Source organism: Crassostrea angulata, chromosome 8 (assembly GCF_025612915.1).
Source record: "Crassostrea angulata isolate pt1a10 chromosome 8, ASM2561291v2, whole genome shotgun sequence".
Lineage (NCBI taxonomy): Eukaryota > Metazoa > Mollusca > Bivalvia > Ostreida > Ostreidae > Magallana > Magallana angulata.
The window spans coordinates 40,434,803-40,458,202 of NC_069118.1; the positions used below are offsets into that span (position 1 = coordinate 40,434,803).

The 23,400-nt window shown below is 31.5% G+C and overlaps 4 protein-coding genes across 4 annotated transcripts; all 4 read right to left on the minus strand.

The window, feature by feature from the left end:
• Positions 1–3,707: 3,707 nt before the first annotated feature.
• Positions 3,708–4,781, minus strand: LOC128160507 (heavy metal-binding protein HIP-like). The gene is made up of 2 exons (XM_052823839.1): positions 4,661–4,781; positions 3,708–4,149 (listed from the first exon to the last, which is right to left on the minus strand). The coding sequence occupies exons 1-2, from the start codon at positions 4,779–4,781 to the stop codon at positions 3,749–3,751; spliced, it is 522 nt and encodes a 173-aa protein (XP_052679799.1). The 3' UTR covers positions 3,708–3,748.
• Positions 4,782–8,456: 3,675 nt separating this feature from the next.
• On the minus strand, positions 8,457–12,867 carry LOC128160962 (complement C1q tumor necrosis factor-related protein 2-like). Its single transcript, XM_052824241.1, has 3 exons — positions 12,844–12,867; positions 9,333–9,459; positions 8,457–8,860 (listed from the first exon to the last, which is right to left on the minus strand). The coding sequence occupies exons 1-3, from the start codon at positions 12,865–12,867 to the stop codon at positions 8,466–8,468; spliced, it is 546 nt and encodes a 181-aa protein (XP_052680201.1). The 3' UTR covers positions 8,457–8,465.
• A 6-nt stretch (positions 12,868–12,873) lies between these two features.
• LOC128160963 (heavy metal-binding protein HIP-like) lies at positions 12,874–14,009 on the minus strand. Its single transcript, XM_052824242.1, has 3 exons — positions 13,984–14,009; positions 13,718–13,854; positions 12,874–13,295 (listed from the first exon to the last, which is right to left on the minus strand). The coding sequence occupies exons 1-3, from the start codon at positions 13,989–13,991 to the stop codon at positions 12,874–12,876; spliced, it is 567 nt and encodes a 188-aa protein (XP_052680202.1). The 5' UTR covers positions 13,992–14,009.
• Positions 14,010–17,598: 3,589 nt separating this feature from the next.
• On the minus strand, positions 17,599–18,274 carry LOC128161269 (heavy metal-binding protein HIP-like). Its single transcript, XM_052824521.1, has 2 exons — positions 18,110–18,274; positions 17,599–17,999 (listed from the first exon to the last, which is right to left on the minus strand). Exons 1-2 carry the CDS (start codon positions 18,120–18,122, stop codon positions 17,599–17,601), a joined length of 414 nt encoding a protein of 137 aa, XP_052680481.1. The 5' UTR covers positions 18,123–18,274.
• Between the last annotated feature and the right edge of the window lie 5,126 nt (positions 18,275–23,400).

Here is a 23,400-nt window from a genome sequence, read left to right on the forward strand (position 1 = left end):
ACTTTTCAAAGTAATCGATCCCAGTTACAGAGATTACAATTCTTTGGTATTTAAACAAAGCTTTTGTTAACATTTTGAATGTTGAAGAGCAAATCCAGTTTTAGACCTAAAAAGAATTTGTCAAAGGTTGGGAAATTTATAATTTATGCTTAAAATGAATATGAAGATAGATAATTCTGCTTAAAAAAGAATTGTTACTGGTATATTAAACTTAGTTTGTAAACAAAGACAGGGCCTCGTTTACATGACAAATAATTGCTTATAACTCTACGTAAATTTTATTTGATATTTAGAAATGCATTCCTTAAGCATTGTAAAGAAAAAAAAATAGAAAAATAGAATTTGATTCAATTTGTGACCATGGCCCTTTAAGATTCTTAGTTTCAATATAGATTGCATGCGATTTTTCATAGTATATCTCCAAGGCGTTTCCGTGACTTTGCCGATCATTATTATCATCGTTTAATGTCATGGTTTAGGAGTCTGCATTGCAAAGAACAGTGCGACTTTTAAGTCCGGACATGACACAGTCCGTCATAATCTCCCATATTTGTGACAGTGATGACATTATTTTTGAGCTAAATTATAACTGAAATATTAAATTCCTAACATAATATATCACTACTGGCTCTAAAAAGTACTGAAAGTGCCATTTTTTACTGATAATTTCTGATCTTTACTGATATTGTACTGTTAGTGCTGAGAATTGCTGATATTTACTGATATTTTTACTGCTGTTACTGATAATTGCTGTTGGTTCTGATATTTACTGATATTTACTGATGCTTTTGCTGTGAGCTCTGATAATTACTGATATTTACTGAGATTTACTGTTGGTACTGAGAATTGCTGATAATTACTGAGAATTACAGACAGGGGATTTTTAAGAGATTAATTTTAAGTACTGTAACATGCAAATTATATTTATTTAAAATTATCGGTAAACAAATACCGGGCATTTTTTAAAAAGAAATATGTAAGATCTAACTAAAGTTTTATCAACAGTAACTTCTGTTTTACAACCACAAAAATTAGATTTGATAATTCTTCTTATAATCTGCTTATTTATTTCAATGCATATTTTTTCTGTTTGTTCTTGTTCTAAGTTTTATTTTAGCTGATTAACACAATTCAGCACATAAATAAATGAATATAGAAATTGCAGAATTGCTATATATCCCATATCCGTGCGCCAATCCACTCGATACTACAGTGTTACATTGTATATATAGAACAATCCATAGTAAAAAAAAAAACATTATAAAGATGTTAACCACTTTATGTAATTGATAAACATCTATTTAATGATTCTAAATTTTGAACAATCAACTCTTTAATTGAACCGTGTTAAATATTTATAATTATAAACTAAAGATCTGATGTTTTATCCCGGCCATAATCACTAATTTTGTTTTCAAAATAAAATCAAACACTTTTGTTTCACATTGTATTTCCCGGCCATTTATATTTATTATTATGTTTATTCTGAGGCTGCAAGACATATAAACAGGTGGTCAATTTTCACACCTTGCCACGGTCACTTTGCGTGTGTATAGTCTGAGCGCTGTCTGTTAGTTCTGAGGGTTTTCTTGATCCCAGACATACAAATTAATCTTTTCAGCGACTGCCAGACAGATACACAGGTGGTCAATTTTCACACCTTGCCGTGGTCACCCTGTCGTGTGTATAGTCTGAGTGCTCTCTGTTAGTTCTGAGGTTTTTCTTAATCCCAGACATACAAAATATTTCTTTCTGCTTGCTTTTAGGCGTGGAGATTAAATATCTAAGCGTTCATAGATTAAGGAAAATCAGTTAAATTGTGTGTCTTATTTTCAAAATTATATAGCCGCTGGTCATATAACCGCATACAAGTGCATGAATAAAGAATTAATGAGAGAGAGAGAGAGAGAGAGAGAGAGAGAGAGAGAGAGAGAGAGAGGGGGGGGTGTTTCAATCAAATCGCTGAAGCAATCGGTGGTTATGTTACTGCAATGGGACATAATCATGCTTATGCCTTTCTGCATTGACGCCTCAAAAGACGTTATAATAGATTATCTGATGTGAGAGAGAGAGAGAGAGAGAGAGAGAGAGAGAGAGAGAGAGAGAGAGAGAGAGAAAATTAAAGCATGATAAGCCGTAACACTTTTTCACTATATTAAGCTGGTGTTCTTTGTAGTCTTAGAAAGTTTACACTCGAAATCTGTGTTTGAAATGGCGGTTGTGATGCTGAAATAGAACTTTATCGTGCTAATGTCGTTATGCCATTTTGAGTTGGAAACTCAAATTTTAGGACTAGGTAATATATATGCGAACAAGAGAGAGAGAGAGAGAGAGAGAGAGAGAGAGAGAGAGAGAGAGAGAGAGAGAGAGAGAGAGAGAGAGAGAGAGAGAGAGAGAGAGAGCAGGGTGGGCAGATTTACAATAATAGAACTAGATCATGACAACATTACTTAGCCGTGCAACAGAAGATATATTACATATGTATTAAAAGAGAAAGAGTGTAAGGTCGGACAATAAAAATTATTCTTCGCCGATTGTTACCTATTTTGATTTCAGCAAATGGTAGGAGAGAGAGAGAGAGAGAGAGAGAGAGAGAGAGAGATTATTTATCCAACTTTTTTTAATCAATTGAATGCGGAACAAATAAGATGATGAATATGAAAATCATTCTAATACGTTATTTATATTGTTGTCAATAAAAATAATACTTTTCTCTTTGAATAAATATTCTCAAGACCATGGATTTCTGTATATGGATATTACGTAATGTCATACACAAGGTGCCAGACTGACAATTTACAAGGTTGAATTGCGACATTCAAACCTCTTGATCTGCTGAAAGTATGTATACTATACACAGATACTGCCTCGCGAATCTTTCTGTGAAGTAAAGCCTCAAAGACATTATAAAGTCCTAACCGGGTATCTCTCTATTTTCAAAAGAAAAATAATCATGTTAAGAATTATGGGTTTTTTCATTGTTGAAAAAAAAATGTCCACCGCATTTAGAAATTAAAATTTTTGTGGAGTCTGCCTTAAGTTTAAGTACCAATTTTTGACCGGCTTTCTAATATTGTCTAAAATGTGATCTGTGAGTTTCCGAAGTTCAAAAGAAGCTTAATATCATATATATAAAACTTAAGAATATATAATTGAATAAATTGTTTTAAATCTGAAATATGTGTTATTTAATAATTAAAATACAAAGTTTTGGGCCTTAAAATATTCTCAGTAATTATAAGCAATTCTCAGTACCAACAGTAAATCTCAGTAAATATCAGTAATTATCAGAGCTCACAGCAAAAGCATCAGTAAATATCAGTAAATATCAGAACCAACAGCAATTATCAGTAACAGCAGTAAAATTATCAGTAAATATCAGCAATTCTCAGCACCAACAGTACAATATCAGTAAATATCAGAAATTATCAGTAAAAAATGGCACTTTCAGTACTTTTAAGAGCCAGTAGTGTATGTAACATTGTGTCATTATTCGTCATTTTTTGGTCATTTATATCGAAAACCATTTGCATATTTTCATTTTTGAGTTACTTTTGAAAATTTTTAAATAACAAATCAGCTCAAATGGTTCAATTGATATAAGTATAAAATAAATTGTTTCTTATATAATTTGGTCAGCACACAAATTTCTATGCATTATAAGACTATATATCTTGCATTTAAAAAATACAAAACAATTGTATGTGTTAAGCTACAAGTGCTTTATTTTGGTATCGTTAGAGATGTGCTACAATTTTGAACCAGAAAAGAAACACCAATTTGGATGGGCAAACTGCCCATAGGTGCCATGGGTCCTGATCCAGACCTTATCGCCTTTCTTCATTTTGATGTTAGCATGTGAGGTTGACATAGGATTTCCATCGTGACCCCTTCCATCAGTATGATTTAATGCAACTGTTTTGCCATTCAGCACGATTTCAGTGACGAAATATTTTCCAGTTTTTGTTAACGTTGTCCATGTAAATGAATATATTCCGTCCAACGGTGCTGTAAATACTCCGGAGACATTGTCGTAAGCCTTTCCTTCGTTTAACGAAACTTTATCAAAGATCACAGTCTCTTGGTTCTTCAGGTTTTCCAACTGCTTGGTAAGTGAAGATTGGAAAGCAATCGGATCTATTTTAGGATTAGAAATAAAATATTGTTTGGGGAAAAAAGAGGATAAATGGAAATTTGAAATAGTTTCAAGGAAAAGAACATAGAAGCAGTTAAAGACGGATGTCATAATTCTCAATATGAATTATAAACATCGCCTTTATAGAGTTTTACGTATAATATTAAAACATTTGTACTATTGCACATGTTGGGTAAAGCCTGCTCAGACGTGACTGTCTGCTCAACTTACGTGTTACTGGCTGAGCTTAAAATTCAACAATCAATACTTGTGTTAAACGGGAAGTTGCAACGAATAATTCTTATTACGTACATGTACTTTGCAGCTTTCAATCAAAAAAAATTAGCAGAATAAGCTGTGTACCCGGTCAGTTGTATAGCGAAATTTTACTATTGGACAAGAAAGACTTTCCATGACGTTTCTACATAGTAATAATTAAGGGTCATGGAGACCCTGACTATACATACTACCATATGTTTCGTTAATCTTAAAATCAAAATTTAAAAATGAAATGTTTTTCCAAACCTTTGCAGCGCACATTTTGGAAACCCATTCCATCACATATCGCCTTGTAGTTGTTGTATCTTGTCACTACTTGTTGTGGAGTTTCATTCGCAGTTACCACCACAAGAAGAGCGAAACTCATCATCAAATAGCAGATTCTGAAAATGATTTTCAAATTTACAATTAAAATATTAAAAAAACCCAACAACTTAGAAATATTATATGATAAGAGAGAGTTAGAGAGAGAGAGAGAGAGAGAGAGAGAGAGAGAGAGAGAGAGAGATTACCTTTTTTGTAAATTATTCTAAAATCAGCAATTTTAATTAATTTTGAATTTGTATTTTATTACAACAAATTGAATTTATCAATATTCTAAACATCTAACTGTATAAATATATTAAATTTGTAAGTAGTAATGTATATTTATTATTTATTTATCAAAACACCGCAATTGGCTGCCAAACATTTGAGAAACGCATATATATAGATCCAAATTACTTGCCCTATGGAGTGCAATGTACTTTGTTATTAAAGCATCCGGATGCGGCCACATAAATTGGTAATAGGTCACAGTGGTGATGTTTCATGATGATTTTTAGAACGGTGGACTCCATTCGTTCAGGCAAATAATATACATTGTGACCATCTGATATATTGGGATAAATATTATCAGTGATGTGGAGTGTACGTGGACTGTACGTCTTCGTCTACATCGAATTATCAAGTTGGAATTGTTGAACAATAATGAACATTGTACGACAAATTCAAATACACGTCTGTGCAATATTCACTGTACAAACTTCAGTGTACGTGATGTGTCACAAACGATTAGCAGAAGAGTACATATAGTTGTATGATTATGTGCATCTACGATTCACTCATCAAACATCTGAGACAGGTACTACATGTACTTCATTTTGCTTGAAACAAATTAATATTTACTGAAACAACAAACTGCAGATACCATAATAACGAACTAATGTCCGACTGCTACTAAACAAAAAATTGTATTAAACCTTTTATCGATTGGGAGAACAAACTCTTCCTCCTGTGTAGCTGACTGATCGGCAATAAAAATAGCATTCTCTCACTTTCTTTAAGTTTGAGATAGAAAGACAGAGAGGAAGAAATGCAGACCAGGAATAAATATCATTTCATCGAAAGATCATACGAATTTGACCGTAGGGATCAAATTACCCCATAACCTAAACATGTTTATGCTGTGATTTCTCTGTAACACTCCTTTCTTTCATCACCACATTAAATACTAAAGAAAACATTTCGGAATTCACACAAATACAACATATGTTTTTTGAAATTAGAATACTTAATTTAAATAGAAATACTGATTTGTATATGCATTTATTATACCTTCTGTGCAACATTACAATGAAGAAGTATGCTATTCTATGTAACCGAGAAGTAGTTTCCGTGCTGTCTGCCTATGGTGAATAGTTTTCGAAACTATTCACCTGCGGCATTCAATTAACCTCCTTTTTAGACTTGGAACACCGCTGACGTAATCCGATCGCTACAATTAATTCAGTCCAGTAACTCTTATGTGTTAATCATCAATGAATTCTGCATGGCCGATAATTACAGGTATACTAAAAAACCTATTTACTGACTATTCGGACATAGCAAGTTTTTTGTCCCTCCCCTCTCAACAGCTTCGCCTCGTGAAATAGTTGCTGTCTTGGGGACAATAAACTTGATATCGTTCTCATAGCCAGTTAAAAGGTATATAATATCTTACGGAAACCAGGTTAACAACACCACCACCAACCACTTTCCCAGGTGCAAAAAGTCTGATCCGCACTATTTTGCCTGTTTGCATTTGATGATGAAGTACCTCGATCCCTTCCGTTGCTAGCTATTGTTCGTGGAAATATTTTCCCCAAAAAATCTACAACTACTTTAGAATTTACTAGGGTTTTAAACATTTTAAAGACTCGATGAATGTATTATCTGTTTAATCTAATATGTCTCGGGATTGTTTGTGTTTATTTACTGAATTTTTTTTGCTGTTATTGCTATTAAAGCACAGGCAAAACACATTTACTAATTTAACCTTCTCGTTGTCTAATCAATGCAGCTTTAACCAGAATAATATTATTTATGGTAAAGAAAAATCTAGGAAATGTAATCATTTATTAACAATAATGCACGCAGAGAATGTCAGATTAAAAGTGTGTTATAAATGAAACAATGTGATAAATTGCGACATTATGAGTGTTGTTTGCTTTGAAAATGATTCATCACAATTTATTGTTTTACCAAAAATTAAATACATTCTAAGAAATCAATTAACTCAAACATGTCAATAGGAAAAGGTCAGCATAAACCTTTTTTTCATACCTCGCATGAATCATCAAAGAAAACATTTTATTATATATATTAACATTTTTCTCTAAACAAATTTATAAATTGATTGTAAAAAGTAATTAAATTCACTAAAAATTATGTTCATGTACATCAGTACGCCAACTAAAAGGAACAACCAAATCGTCTCCTATTGGAAATTAGAGTCTGATATCATAATGATTAATTCGTGCATGCGGTGCAGTGTGTGAGGTTTTTTTTTATATCACTGCAGGTTATGACAATTCGATAAACAGGGCTTCAAGCCACGGACAAATCAGAATATAAATGTTATTAAATTCACGTACAGACCAGGTTTTGCCATTTTTTTTAACATTTAAACACACTGCACCACTTCACTTTACGGAGCTGGTGATGGAGTTTTACAATAGGCGATTAACGTGACGATAAATGTAGTAAAATATCAGAGAAATGATTTGGAATCAATTATTAACACATAATGTGTTCGGAAATAAGGTTAATCAGTTCAAAACTAGTGCCAGATTGTGTACACCGTAACAAGCCGTAACAAGAACGGAATTGGGTTCCCCGGGCTTCCATCCGATTATTTACAGACCGGGAGTTACAGTCCTGCTGCTATAGACATACTTGTATACAACCGTTTTCACACAAGACATGAATATGACACCTTTCCGGGGACCCTCGACTTAAACATTTCTTCTTTCTTTCTTTTTTCTTTTGTCTTTAAATGCAATAGCCCCTTGTCGATCACGACACTGAAATGATTTGCCACATAACGAATAACGATAATGAATATTTCAAAGGGGACTTCACAGTCCGTACCGGACGTAGAAAAATGGAAATTATAATCAACACTTTTAAATAATTTGTATAATACAATATTTATTTGAATTTAAAATCTAAAGAATTTAAATCTAATTCTATAATTTGCAGGTCATAACATATGTACATGTACATGTCGTTCGATAAAAAACACAAACATACCTCTCTTTTAAATCATTCATTGAATTCGGCATATGAAGCTTTAAGTTTCATAGTTGTTTGTTTGATTTGTTGATAATACATTGCAATATTAAAATCTAGAAAAATGACTTGAATTACTTGTTTCTGAAGATGGGAAATGTTTAATTTGGATCGTCACGCTATTAACTACAGTTCCTCACCAAAACAAGTTATGATGCACAAAGATTAATCTACTTTATCAACAAAATCTATGCCACATTGTGTCATTTATCTATTAAAGCGTTATTGGAAATCATTTATTTGACCTTTTTGTAAATAAAAGAATTAATTTCATCTTTTCATTATTGAGATAGTTAATTCATAACATTTATACAAACCAAATAAAAACTGTCTTAGTATGAACAATTTTATTAAGATATATTTGTCGAAAGAGGTATCTCTTTGTGTTTCAGGATTTGAAAATACAAAACTTTTGAAATGTTTTTTCAAAAATCTTTATTTTGATATCGTTATAGAGTTGCTATAATTTAACTCCAGAAAAGAAAGACCATTCTCCACTACCATGGACAAAATGTCCATTGTTTCCATGGGTTCTAATCCATACTTTTTCGCCTTTCTTCATTTTTATGTTTGCATTTGAGGTTGACATAGCAAATCCGTTCTGACCCCTTCCATCAGTATAGTTTCTTGTAATCGTTTCTCCATTGCGAACAATGTCGGTGACAAAATGTTTTCCCGCTGGTGTTAATGTTGTCCACGAAAAAGAATAGATTCCATCGGACAGAGCTGTAAATTTTCCTGAAGTCTTATCGTAAGCGTTTCCTTCGTTTAGTGAAACCTTATCAAAGATAACAGTTTCTTCGTTTTTCATGTTTTCCAAATTCTTTGTAAGTGTAGATTGGAAAGCAATAGGATCTATTTCAAAATTATAAATACAACATTAAAGTAAGAAGAAATACAGTGTATTATAAAACAAAAAGAAACGAAATGGTTTGAATTCGATTAATGTATATTATTTTTATTAATGTTTTTCGTGGTCATGTTAAGGATTCTCCATCATTTTAAAAATAACTATAGTGCTGTAAGGTGATTTGAAATGAATGATTCTTGTTGCTGTCAATTTCCCGAATTGAATTTTAAAAAAAATAATATAATAAGAGGAGTAAGACAGGAAACTTTACAACAGCTTAACTAGACAAATTTACTGTTAGGAAAAATAAAAGTTTACGGTGACACTTAGATTACACAGTTAAACGTCTCATAGAAAACCCTAGTCATATTTAACTACACATCCTAAAATCAAAATATAAATATTGAACATGAACTTATTGTTTTCCGATCCTTTGTGATATAAAACAAACGGCTGTTAATTAAATGGATTACAAACCTTTGCAGCTCAAATTTTCAAAACCCATTCCATTGCATATCGCCTTGTAATTGTTGTATTTTGTCACCACTTGGTGAGGAGTTTCATGTGCACTTCCCGCCACAAGAAGAGCTAAGCTCAGTAGATTCTGAAAATATGAAATGTTATTTAAAATCACAAAAACTTGTAGTAAAGGCATTCATGAAAGAGCAAAAAGGATTGTATTATTACCTTGTCATATCTTTTATCTTTCCTGATAAAAAAAAAACCTTCCCATCACTTGGCTTGGCTGGATTTTTATAGAATAGCTCAAACGTATATACCGCAATGTTATTATCAAATTACCAACTACTCACGCTTTAAATAATTTGTTGGATATTTTTGCCCCTATTTATATCAATCTTGTAAACTTCGTTGGCGCACTGTCTAAATGAGCAAATTTATTAGCTACCATATTTTCATTTCTTTGGCAACCATTTCACGTGTTTTCATTTCATCCAACTTACTGACAATGAATATAAAAGGTTGATTGCTTTTCAATGTATCATATATATATATATATATATATATATATATATATATATATATATATATATATATATATATATATATATATATATATATATATATATATATATATATTTATATATATATATGAAATATCTCTTCTTTCGGATCTTTATACTTTTTAACGAAATGCCTTGACTTTGATTTAAACATACAAAAAAGTCCTTGGTGAAGTATATTTAACATTTCATACATTTCAGAACCTTGCAGATCTACACGCACACAATTGTAAAATAACGTGATAATCTATACTTTGAAAACAGATGATCGTTGACTATTATTTTATTTTCACTACATTATTTTTGTGATACTCATTTTTAAAACCTTGTCATGGTCGCTAAGACAAGATGATGTGATATGAGCTGATGACGCAAGCATTTTTTTTCACATAACAATCATGCAGACTTGAAAAACATGTTAAAATAACAACGAAAAAAGAATATTTGTCATTTCTAAGAACATCAAGGAAGTAGTAATTTAACAACTGCTAATTATGTTGAGACTGCCCCTGAAGTTTTTCATTTTATATTCCTTTGTTGGTTTTGGATTTTGATCCCTTCTAGAACCTAATGGTCTGGAGTCTGCGATATGCATTGGGAATATACTTTTTTAAGGATTCCTTAACACTTATGCATGTATCAAAAAATGCATTGTCGTGCGACTGTTTTCAAAGCCCCCTATTCAAAAGACGGCATTGTATTACTTCTGAGAAAGATTTGAGAAACATTTGCATCAGCCCCATAATTAGTTTAAACAACAATACATCACGATATTTGCATTATAAAATTGTCTGTGAAACCGAGTTTTTTTTCTCCAGATATATATATATTCCTAGGTTTCAGTATGTACATCTTCTTTAGGCTCATAATAAGCCCATGGGTCAAAGTGTTGGATATCTCTTAATGCATTTTCCCCAACCCCAGCTGTAATCCAGTAATTTTACTGTTTCCCTTTGATTAATAACACCTTAGCGGATATTTCAATTTCCTTTTTGATCACATCTGATAAATTCAGGTTTGTCAAATTAAAACAAAACTGTTCGGGTTCAAATGTGTACTTTTCATCAGGTGAATTGATGCAATGAGGGTATGGCTTCATAAAAAGTGCCCAAACAAAGTTTATCTTATATTCTTATAATTTATTTCTTCCAATATTTAAAAAAATACATAAAATAATCCATAAATGTATCATATAAATTGTTAGTGTTGCATGTTTTTTTTTAACTTTTCAAGTATGCGTGGATGTAGGTCTATTGTATCTGGTTACCAACTGGTGTTCCAGGTTGGGCGTCTGTCATGACACTGATCAATAACAAACATCTGACGTAAAAAAGTAGATATAATATAGATATTAGTAGAGAGAGAGAGAGAGAGAGAGAGAGAGAGAGAGAGAGAGAGAGAGAGAGAGAGAGAGGAGAGAGAGAGAGAGAGAGAGAGAGAGGGGGGAGAGAGAGAGATAGAGAGAGAGAGAGAGAGAGAGAGAGAGAGAGAGAGAGAGAGAGGGAGAGAGAGAGTCATATGTGCGTCCTTTCCTTCAATTTCAATTCAGACGTATGTCAACAGCATCTGGAGCAAATTAGCTCCTTTTAAGTGTTTTTTTTTTGAGAAAACAATCCATATACTTCAAATTCTGTCAAAAATGCTGAGAAAACATGCACTGCATTTCGCATGTCGATGCTACGTACGTACCATACAACTTTATTTTAACGGAATGCTAGACATGTTTATCAGGAGATTCATTCAACTGAGACAAAAAAAGAAAGAAACAAGTTTATTTAAAAGACTATTACTTCTTATACAAAACGATTGGAAAAAAACCAGGTAATTATTTTGTCTTCTTAAAAACAGTATTTTCATTTGGTTTAACAATGTATTGAGAGAATGCTTGATTTAGAACGCTCTACATTATAATTTTGTACCTCAAAATATCAACCGTTAGCAAATTTACATTAAGATTCCTTTATCTTTTTTTAAGGACTAATCATAATGATTGTTAACTTGTATGCCATCTGAGCTGAAAATTGGGAATTAAATTATGTGGTTTATGCGGTTTTATTTCATATGTCTCCGTTTTGTTTTCATCTTGTTGCCGTCGACAAGGTGGAAGACGATCATCATTGTCTCAATTATGTTAGGTCCTGAGTCTGCGTTGTATATACATGGACTACCCCATGTTTGCAACAGTGGTAAGGCATATGATGAAACAAATACGTTAGGTCATTTTTAAACAAGTTTAAAAATAAATGGTTCATAGTTTTAAATCTCTTGTTAATTGGGAGAAGATCTTGTAAAAAACCCTAAATATGTTGTTACTGCAGATCGGGGAAGGATGACCCTCCGAAACATGAACACAGCCCCCTATAAATTAATGAATAATAGAAAATATGTAATGATTTTGATGATTTTATCATAAGAGTGAATAGAAATGACACGTCCTAATTAATGTTAATATCTTTAGTCTTTTCTATAGCAATTTTTGGCTCAATATCGTCGGTTTTTACATCATGTACCATTGAATTTCGTTCTGGTTTGCAACACTGTCTTTTTAATTAATAAAGATCAGTGTAATGGGTGGACTGATAAATTAGAGATGTAAATTGAATTCATCAGGTCGGAAAAGACCTATTTATATACCACATGGGTTTATATATCACTAAATGTCTTACCAGTTGCGATAATAATAAACTATAAGTAATTAAATCTGTTGTACATTCAACTAAGAGATAATATATTCGCATAAATGGTGGTCAGTGATATGTAAGGTCACGTTGAACACGCTAACCAAAAAGTATATCACGTTGCAGTCAAGGATTATGAAAGGTTAAGCAAGTTCACACAAGGTAAACAACAGCACTCAATAATAGGGAAGGCATCCTGGACTTCTGCTTTTTCTAGAATATAAGTATAAGTGTAGCAGGTCAATGTATATTGTCAAATTTGATTTTCAAATGAAAGAACAAAAATACCTCACTGCGTTTATTTTTCAACATGTTGCTTTATTTTGATGTCGTTATAGACAATTTTATTCCAGAAAAACAACACCAATCATCACCATGGGCATAGTACCCCGAGGTGTCCTTGGTTCTGATCCACACTTCATCGCCTTTCTTCATTTTGATGTTAGCATGTGAGGTTGACATAGGCCATCCATCGTGACCCCTTCCATCGGAATTATTGTATGCAACTTTTTGGCCATTTTGCACAATTTCAGAGACAAAATATTTTCCATGTTTTGTTAATATTGTCCATGTAAAGGAATAAATGCCATCGGACGGTGCTGTAAATACACCGGAAGTCTTGTCGTACGCGTTTCCTTCGTTTAACAAAACCTTATCAAAGACCACAGTCTCTTTCGCCTTCAGGTTTTCCAAATGCTTGGTAAGTGTAGATTGGAAAGCAATAATATCAATTTTAGGATCTACTGAAGAAAAATGAAAGTTAAATTATTATAAACGAAATCCAAGGACATGAAAATGATTAAAATATTTATATTTTAGTGTGTTTGTCTGTAATAACACAACAAATCGGTTTCACATTGTACGCTCCAACAAATTCAAATTGGGTTTTGCTGGGGCGCAAGCGGGATTTCCATAATTAACAAAAATGATAAAAGGATAGTTATGTCAATATTCTAATAATAAGTCGTACACCTGCTGATAATATGTGGAATTTGTGCATGGAATCCATCTATCAATAAGTAGTGTGATTTTTAGTGTTAGGCCAAAACAGTGTATACATGTCTTACTTCTGTATTGTGCAACAGGTCATACCGACCCCTGATAATCTATATCATAATTAAATCCTAAAGTCAAAATTTATATATAAAAAGATTTTTCAAACCCTTGCATTGCACTTTTTTAAAACCAAGTCCATTACATATCGCCTTGTAGTTGTTGTATCTAGTCACCACTTGTTGAGGCGTTTCATGTGCAGTTCCGGCAACATGAAAAGCGAAGGTCATCAACAAATAGCAGATTCTGAAAATATTTACAATGTTCAATACAAAATCTTACAGTAATTGTTTTCATCTGAGAGAGAGAGAGAGAGAGAGAGAGAGAGAGAGATACAGAGACAGAGAGAGAGAGACAGAGACAGAGACAGAGAACCTTTTCATTGTGTTATCGTTCCTGAGAAAACACCCAACAGAAAATTTAAGGCCTGGGATGATTTTTATACAAAAGCTCAAACCACTTTTACTATCAAATTACTATCAAATAACAAACACCTCATGCTAAACGATCATTTGTTGGATATGTTTAAAAAATGTTCGCCTGCTTGCATCAATTTGTTTGGCAACCAACAAGTATATAGCTAACAAAATTTACTCATTCACACATTATTTTTCATCCGACGCTGAATGTTATCAAAATACATACATTCATTAGCCTTTGTAATTCACGATTAAGTTCGATGCTTTCGTATCAAGCATTCATTAAGGTACTTACTAGTAATAACACATTTTAGAGCGGTGTAGGTATAAATATAACTATACGAAAATTACATGTTATTTCAGACATTAAAAAGAAAAGTAGCTCCTGGAAGCTAATTACAAATTTATTACATTAAAGATTACCAAAAGTATCATTTCATAGTTTTGCATTTTACTACTATTTATTGTTGTGTTATTATTTATATAAATAAAAGAAAGGATGGATACATAAAAACTATGTTAATTAAGAATTTTACCATATTCACAACTGTAAAGTAAAATTGAGCTCATTATGAAAGTATGCGTTTTACACAAGATAATTACATTGTTGAACTAAGAATGAGTTTCCGAATGATTTGTTTTTCTAAATCAATTACTCTGTACCGTTTCTAATATCGGAATTTTGAATCAGGTTGGTATCGTCCAAAAATTCTTCTGGTATAATAATATAATTTGTTGATCGTCTTGCGTAAAAAAAATTGATTTTAAAATAATTTTATTTATGACTTTTTTGTCATAATTGAGGTCCTAAAATTGGTAAACAGATCACTGTAATCCATGACATACACTACCATTCATAATGTGAATCTGCTAAATTCTGAAAAAATTAATATTTCAGGACACTTGCATCGAAATGTAACAAATTTAAGCTCGGTTAACTTGAGAAAATGTTCATTCGCCTCACAAATTATCCTATATTAGTTGGATCTTTATACCTTATAGGACCATCACATATTTATTTTAGTGTCCTACTTTAAATATTAAAAATGATATATTGTATCAAATAATATACACATTGCACGTTCTTACCAACCTTGTACACTTGGATAAGAGAAAACACTAGACTAACATTGTTATTTATTCGCTCATTATCTTTTCTGACCTAAAGCTCGTAAAATCACACACATATCTGAATTATAAAGCGAGACTTGAATAAAAGATTATGATATGTACAGTTTTATAAAATCAATATCCTCGTATATAACCAACAGCTGTACGTCGGTAATTAAACCTACGATCTACTTTGATCTCCACACTGGGCAACAATGTCTTTTTGAAGCAGCATAAGGTTTATATAAAATGTCCCTCTAGTGGCAATCAAATTGCAAGAGATAATGTTGATAACGCTATCTTAAAAAGAAAATAACGAGTAACTTTATTACATACATATTAACTTTACTAGTCATATGTATAGCACAATGATGGTCATTATCGTTTTTTTCCTTATTTGATTACTGTAAATTCCTTATTAAACGCGAGGAATTAATATCCGCGTAAAATCGCGAGAATCCCGTCTCGCAAATTCTAAAATCTCGCTTTTAATTTTCGGACACCTGTAAACTACATGAAACTATGATAAGATTTCGGCACTAGCGATTTTATGTTCTCACGATTTGATGGAAAATCGTTGAATCGCGGAATTAAGTACTGGCGTAAAATAAGGAATCTACAGTAAACAAGTGGAAACTGTTTCAAAATATTACATCTGAAATCCATGTTTCAATATTTTCAAGCTCTGTTTGAATACAAAACTAGTATTTTGGTAATACATGTATTACCATACTCTTTTTTGACTATTATTATCTAAAAAAAAAAACCTATCAAACTAGGCACCTAATAAAGCATATATGTGAATCATTTTGCTTTGTTTGATTCTTGAGCTACCTCTCAAGTTATAAAAGATACAAATGTTCAGTAATTGCCTACGGTATGTTATTCATAATAGAACAAATATTTCCTTTCCAAACTTCAAAATTGCACAACATTGTGTCTCTAAATGAACATAAATGTATTCAAATGTTAATTGTTATATCGTTTAATCGAAATATCTTTTAAAATTGTCCTGAATAGTTCTTTTTTGGAATGGTTACACATGCTTGAGCTACTTCCCCGCCCATTATCACGAATTAAAGATCAGTGATTATCAAAACAACCGCGTTGGGATAATAACTGATATAATTAATAAATTTTGAATTATACAAACATCAAATCGAGCTATAACCTGCAGTGGTTTTTAACCTTAAAAGAAGAACAAAATCGGTCTCTGTAACTTCATTATTGTATGCAAACATTTTTTTTCTTCAAAATAATAAATGGATCTTCAAAATTAAAAGAGATCTAAGGTATCAATACATAAGCAGCGTATTGTATATAAAGGGCACCTATTGAACGGCTGTGTAACTTACGCACCAACAATGTAAAGAAAAGAAGCTGTTATTTTCATTGTTAGCCCGAAAACTGCTGTTTTAAGGAAAAACCAGACTTTATAACAAGAAAGAAGTTTTACATGTAGGTGTTTGTCGTCGGGACCAAACGAGTACTGAAGTACCCGAATACACATCGACGTTTTTAATGGTCAGTAGTCAATTTAATGCATATTTAAAAAAGAAATGTTAATATACATTAAACAGTGGATTCCTTTTTAAACGAAAACTTTATTTTGATTTTAAGTTAATTCTTTTTTTGGGTTAACATAAATACCTTGTTAAATGTACATGTAATAACTCTTTTTTGACAACCAACACAACTGAATCAAAAGTAAGATTCCTTCAATAAGACTCAAAAGTATAAGTAAAATAACTATTTTTCATTTTGTACAGAGAATACAGTCTACAAAAACTATCAGAGCCAAAGTGAATACCATCAATTAAGACACGCCTTTCTTAACAATTTAATTTATCATGCTTGCGCTGGTTTTAATAAATAAATTTGAAACAACTATTGCTTTTTTATCAATTGAATTAAGCTAACTTTAAATGTTTACAATAATAGAATACGTTTTGTTTTTTGTTTTTCATTTTCAATTTAAGAGGGATAACGCAGCTCTTAATTCACCTTTATTTTACTATGAACAAGTAGTTTGTAAACAAAGCCAAACAACTTCTACTGATTGTGATGTTTTATTGTGTTTACATTTTGGTGTTTCATATTAAACAACATACAAACATACACTGTGAAGTTAAAAAACAAATTAAACAGGATCCCATTTTTACAAAGAATTGTGAAATATCTATGTCACTGGCAACTTCAAAATTAAGTCTCAAAGGAAAGGAGCGCACTAGCCGTTTAATATGCATTCCTATCTGACGCAAGCATTAAAAAAATGAAACATGGCGAAATAAACATTAATCTAAAATTGTTACAATGACTTTTGAAAGGTATTAATCTGAAAGTTAAATAGTTCTTTAATTGATGATTAAGTCGACACACGTAATCTTTTTCATTTAAAGGTTGCTATTTAAAAAAAAATAGATATCCGTAGCTTTAAATTTTTAATATAGTAACAATTATATTACAGTTTTAATCCAGAAAAAGTACACCACTCTCCACCATGAACATACTGCCCATGAATGCCATCAGCTTTTAACCACACTTTATCATCTTTCTTCATTTTAATGTTAAAATGTGAAGATGACATAGAGTATCCAACCTGTCCTCTTCCATCGGTATAATTAAATGCAATTGGTCGACCATTGAGCATAATGTCAGTGATGAAATATTTACCACCTTTTGTCAATATCGTCCAAGAAAAAGAATATATTCCATCAACCGGTGCTGTAAATATTCCAGAAGTGACATTGTAGGCATTTCCCTCGTTTAATGAAACCTTATCAAAGATCACAATCTCGTTTTGTTTCATGTTTTCAATGGTTTTGGTGAGTGAAGATTGAAAAACAATGATGTCTGTTTTGACTGTAATCAATGGGAAAAAATATATATTTAAAAATTGTATTCACAACACAATTTGAAAAAACTACAGTCGTATCTACATTTCAAAATGTATATCAAACATGTGTTCTTACCTTTGCAGTGCATATTTTCAAACCCCAGTCCTTTACATATGGTCTTGTAATTATTGTATCTAGACAGAACTTGTTGTGGCGTTTCAAGTGCAGTTTCTGCCACAAGAAGAGCGATGCTCAACAAAAGACATATGAGGCTGAAAAATGTTACTTACAGATAAATCAGTAAATCACAAGTTCTTATAAGGGAGAGAGAGGGAGAGAGAAAGAGAAAGAAAGAAAGAAAGAGGAGAGAGAGAGAAAGAGAGACTACCTTTTCATAGTTTTTCCCTTTTTAAAATTCCGTTCGTTTCCGTGGTTTGAAATCATTTTAATCATATTTATAAATGAAATCTACGCTCATGGCTGGGGCATCAAATTACACATTGCTCACGCCATTCAATCATTTGTTAATATTTTTAAGGCGTAATTAGTTACAGCAAGTAATTGCACATGTATCAATTCTTATGAAATATAAAGCTGAAAACGGAAATCAAGATTATGTCAGAGTTACAAAAAATATGTGGAATACCGACAAAAAAACCCAGCGAATATGTCTGCTACATTACTGACTAGCTAAGGAAATTTAGCATTTTGTAAAAGTTAAAACTTACTGCAAGTCACGTTTGTATCTTTTTTGACAAATTTGAGTCTCTATATACCTATTATTATATTTAGAATCTCTAAGGCTTTAATTTCATAGGCATGTGCTTAGCATTGAAGTTCAAAATCACTTATTAATAAATGAATGAAAGCAAAGCAAAATTTTGAAGGACATTTCTACTTTCATTTAGAACTTTTCAGTATATGTCGCAAAGAGCGATTCTCAAAAATGTCGGCACGAGAACTACTGATGAATAGTTTTCCATTGATCAATAATATTTTTCATACCTTACATGTTACACACAATGTATTCAGAGATCGAAATATTCATGTACATATTGTTTGATCAAAGTTAGACTAGAGGTGTTTAAATATCTACTTATTGGTTTAATGGAACAACATTCTCTGTAAAGCTGACATTTATAAAAGTCTTAATTATTTCCCGTTGTCCGTTATAATATCACAGTTGTTTAACTATTGATTTTTCCCCTTTAAACATCCAAACAGATTGTCAATGTGCGTTGTACTTACATTTTCGACGTAGAGATACACCTCAATATATTAGATGCTATGGGTAAAGCACGCGTCCCAATGAACAGTAACCTAGTTATCATAAAGATGTAGTACTATTTAAATAAGTATAAATCGATATACATGTGCTTATGAACTATATTTGAGTAGAAGATGAACAGTCATTTAAAGTCAATTTATTATAAATTGCACAAATTATCCCATCATTTTTTTTAAAACACCAATATTTGTTTTTTAACTTTTATTTTTAATCATTAACGCTTTCGAGGAACATAAAAAAAATATCAAAAAATATTTACAACTTTAGTTTGACAGTGAAGTGAATTGTAATGCTTTGGCTATTGATTCACACTCAAGGTAACCATGTTGGTAAATATGTTGTAATTAATATTTTTTTCTTGTAGGTTACAATTGAAGCTGAGACTAAGTAATGTTTACTACTTTATCATTTTTTCGAAAATCGAAATTTAAAAAAAATGTTCAGGATGTATAGGTTTTATCTAAGAAATGACCTGCACCAAATGACAAAAGCTTATGTTCAGATCGTGAAACATGAAATGTTTAGATAGATTTTGAATTTTCTCTAAAATCAGTTCATGTTCAAAGATTTATATTTTGGACATTTGGTTTAAGGTTCAATTATAAACAACAATCAAGTGATAATGAAATATGGAACATAAAGTGAAAGTACTTCTTATTTGAGGTACACGTGTAGATGTAATGTCTTTGCTTTCTTGGCACAATAAGTGATACATTATTCCAAAATGAGCACTTTCTCATATTTTTTAACGTTTTTTTTAATACAACAAAAAAACAAACATCAATATTCTCTATATTAAAATGGTTAAGACAGTTTAAATTTCTACATACTATTATTTTTTCAAGTGCTTCATAAAGACTTTGCAATTGGCAACCAACCGTTTATGTTTTGTATATAAATGGATCCAAAGTACTCTATTAATGGAGTGTGTTGTAGCCTGTCTTTTAAAGCATCCGGGTGCGGCCACAATTACCTGGTCACAGTGGTGATGTTTAGTGGTGTTGGGGTAATCTCTCATGAACAGTTTGTTCCTCCCGTTCAGGGCCCTATATATATATATATATATATATATATATATATATATATATATATATATATATATGGTGACCATCATATATAGTACGAACTCTTGTCGTACAAATTCAGAGATTAGAATGCAAGCAAGCCTACGTCAAATTCGAAAAATCGTCTGAACATAACCTCACAGTGTGTGATACTTTACAGACGTTTGACTGAATAGTACATGGCTTTGGCCCAGTTTGCGACCTTTCACCGTTTAAACATCTGACGGCTGCTACACGCACTTCATTTTGCTTAAAAGGTTTAAATAAGTATTACATTCTTACTAATTTAAAATCAGCTTTTCCAACAGTTACATAATTATATACACAATGACTTTCAGTGCTTGTTTGTAAATTGTATAATTTGAATAGAAGCTTAGCTTTTATCATAGAAATGCTTACTCCGGTGCAAGTGTCAACACGTATTATCTGTTTCATTAATTAGCAGTGTTTTGCAAAATGATATTTTAATCTAAGGAGAACAACAAGAGTTAAATACACAAATTGAATTAAAGCACAAACTGGTTGTCTATTTGAACCCTTTTTAAAATGTTTTGACATAGACTTTATCAAAGTTTTGTTCATATATTTAAAAATACTATGAAGTGCTCCAAAGAATAATCAAGGTAAATTGTTTTAAAAAAATCAACAATCGTTAAAAACATTCAAAACTGCTTTCAAATACTTGATTAAAAAGTGTTGTGTAAATTAAGTGAAAACAGATGTACAAATACCTTACATAAATAACAATTACGTTGCTAAATTGTATTTTATATGATATGTGATTACAATTTATGTTTAACTAAAAGCAAAAACCGCAGATATTTTAATTGAGGACTAATGTCCGACTACTACTGAATAGTCGCAGTAAACGTTTCATTGATGGAAGAACAAACTGTTCTTCCATATAGCATACTTATTGGCGATGACTATAACGAACGTACTTTCTTTCTTCTCTTTTTTTTTTTTGAAAGAGAGAATGAGAGAGAGAGAATGTGTGTGAGAAAACGGGAGAGAAAAGGTGTACATCAAATAGAAATATCCTTTCCGCGTTCGATCATACGACTTTAAACGTAGCGATTACTGCTTAAAGACTTACATTACCTAGCAACCTTTTATAATGTGATTTTTATGCAGTTCTCGTTACTTTCATAACCTCATTAGATTTCGAAGAAAACATTTTGAAGTTTAAACAAAAACAACAATTGTCTTTCGAACATTATTAATATATACTTTTTTTAGATTTAACAATCATGAAACATTGAGAAAAAACTAATATCATGCATTGATTACTTCAACTAATCGTAATATTGTGGATTATTTTATTATTCTGTTAGAACAATTAAGGTTTCTTTCATGAAGATATAGAATAAAACTCAGAGGTGAATATGTAAAAACAACCTTTATCAGAAATATTTTCCTGAATGTTCTATGAATCATATTTGTACATGTAAACATTCTTGTTAAAATATTCAGAAATAGACTATTCACTTTTATCGTTTTAAAAATCACCTGAATTTCCTCATGAATGTACTTTTTATTCTCTGTAGGAGTCAATCATGACAACTGCGTTTTAATTACAATATTTCAAATGAGATACATTGCCTTGAATATTTTTTATAGAGTATTGTAGTTTATGAATTCATATCTTTACAGCTGCATAATTGTAATCAATAATAATATTATTAATTAATTGATTTTTTTATCATCTAAAAACTCACGTCATCTTCTGTTTCGGTCGCATCACCCTTTTGACCGACTTTATGTTGTTAAAACGACATTGTCAACTTTTGTCTGCAGCACGCACATTCCAACAATATTTTTAATGAACTATCTATCATAGTTTACATTATTTAGCAATTCCGTTGTTCCAGTTTTAATAATTGAATTATTACGATACTTTCATTGACTTTATCTAGCAACGTGACTTTATAGATTTTTTTTTACTTACCAAGTTCATTTTAATTGGATGTAAAAGAAACATACCTGTGCTAATTGGTATAACCATTTCTGTACATTATCAAATTATGTCCATAAGGTTTTCATTGATGTGCCTCTCCTGCTTTCTCTTGTTGTCATGATTGCACAAAATAAACGGAATTTCATACAGTGGGGATGCAAGACGCGCTTTATGATTCTTTTGTAATTTTGTAAGATGAGTTTCAAAAATGAAAAATTATTCCGAGGTTTCTCCATAGATTGAACCAAATCATGATAAAGCATGTATGTTGTCTTGCTGACTTATTGCTCCCAAACTTATTCTATCTGCACTGTAATAACTATTACTAATTTTAAAACTACATGGTTTATCCATTATACAAATAATTACCGTTTTCCTTAGTTTGATGTGTGCCTGACTATGTTTTGTTTAATGCATTTTTATAACCTTCAATACAAAAAGGTATCAAAGGGAAATAACTCTTAGTTCATTTTTGTGAAAGAGAGATAATTTTAAATGAATGAATGTAAATAATTGGACATATACCGAAGGCAATATTTTTGTATTTATTAGACCTGCCTAAGGTGGCAAGGGACAGTTTTTTTTTATACAATTCATTGTAGCCAAGGGATGCATGTCTTCGGAACTCTGTAACTAGAATTTCCTTAGTTCCCATTCAGCACAAATACCTTTAATTCACTCTTTATAAGGCTAATCACCAATTTCTGAAGAAAATTATTAGTCAAAACCTGTAACAATCTCCAGATACTGGTTTTTATGAGATTTAGACCCTTTCATATTTTGCTAATTTTCATTATTTTTCAGCTTTTAGACCTCCCGCAGAGGGTTGACCTTCTGTACCGCGTGCATGTTGCACTATCACATGTCAGAAACTTACCGGTGTATAATTTACAATGTCCCATCCACCTACTTTTCGTGTTATTTTACCTCCCGTCTGTACTTTGCAATTTCACTGTGTAAAGTCAGCGCAACAGTCATAGCCGCAGATTTCGCATTTTACTTCTGATTCTCATGTACATGTACCTAACATAAGGGGCCTACATATTTCATATCAATTTCAACAAGAGACACCCCTCTAACTAATGATTATCATTCAAAATCATTTCATGAATTTTAG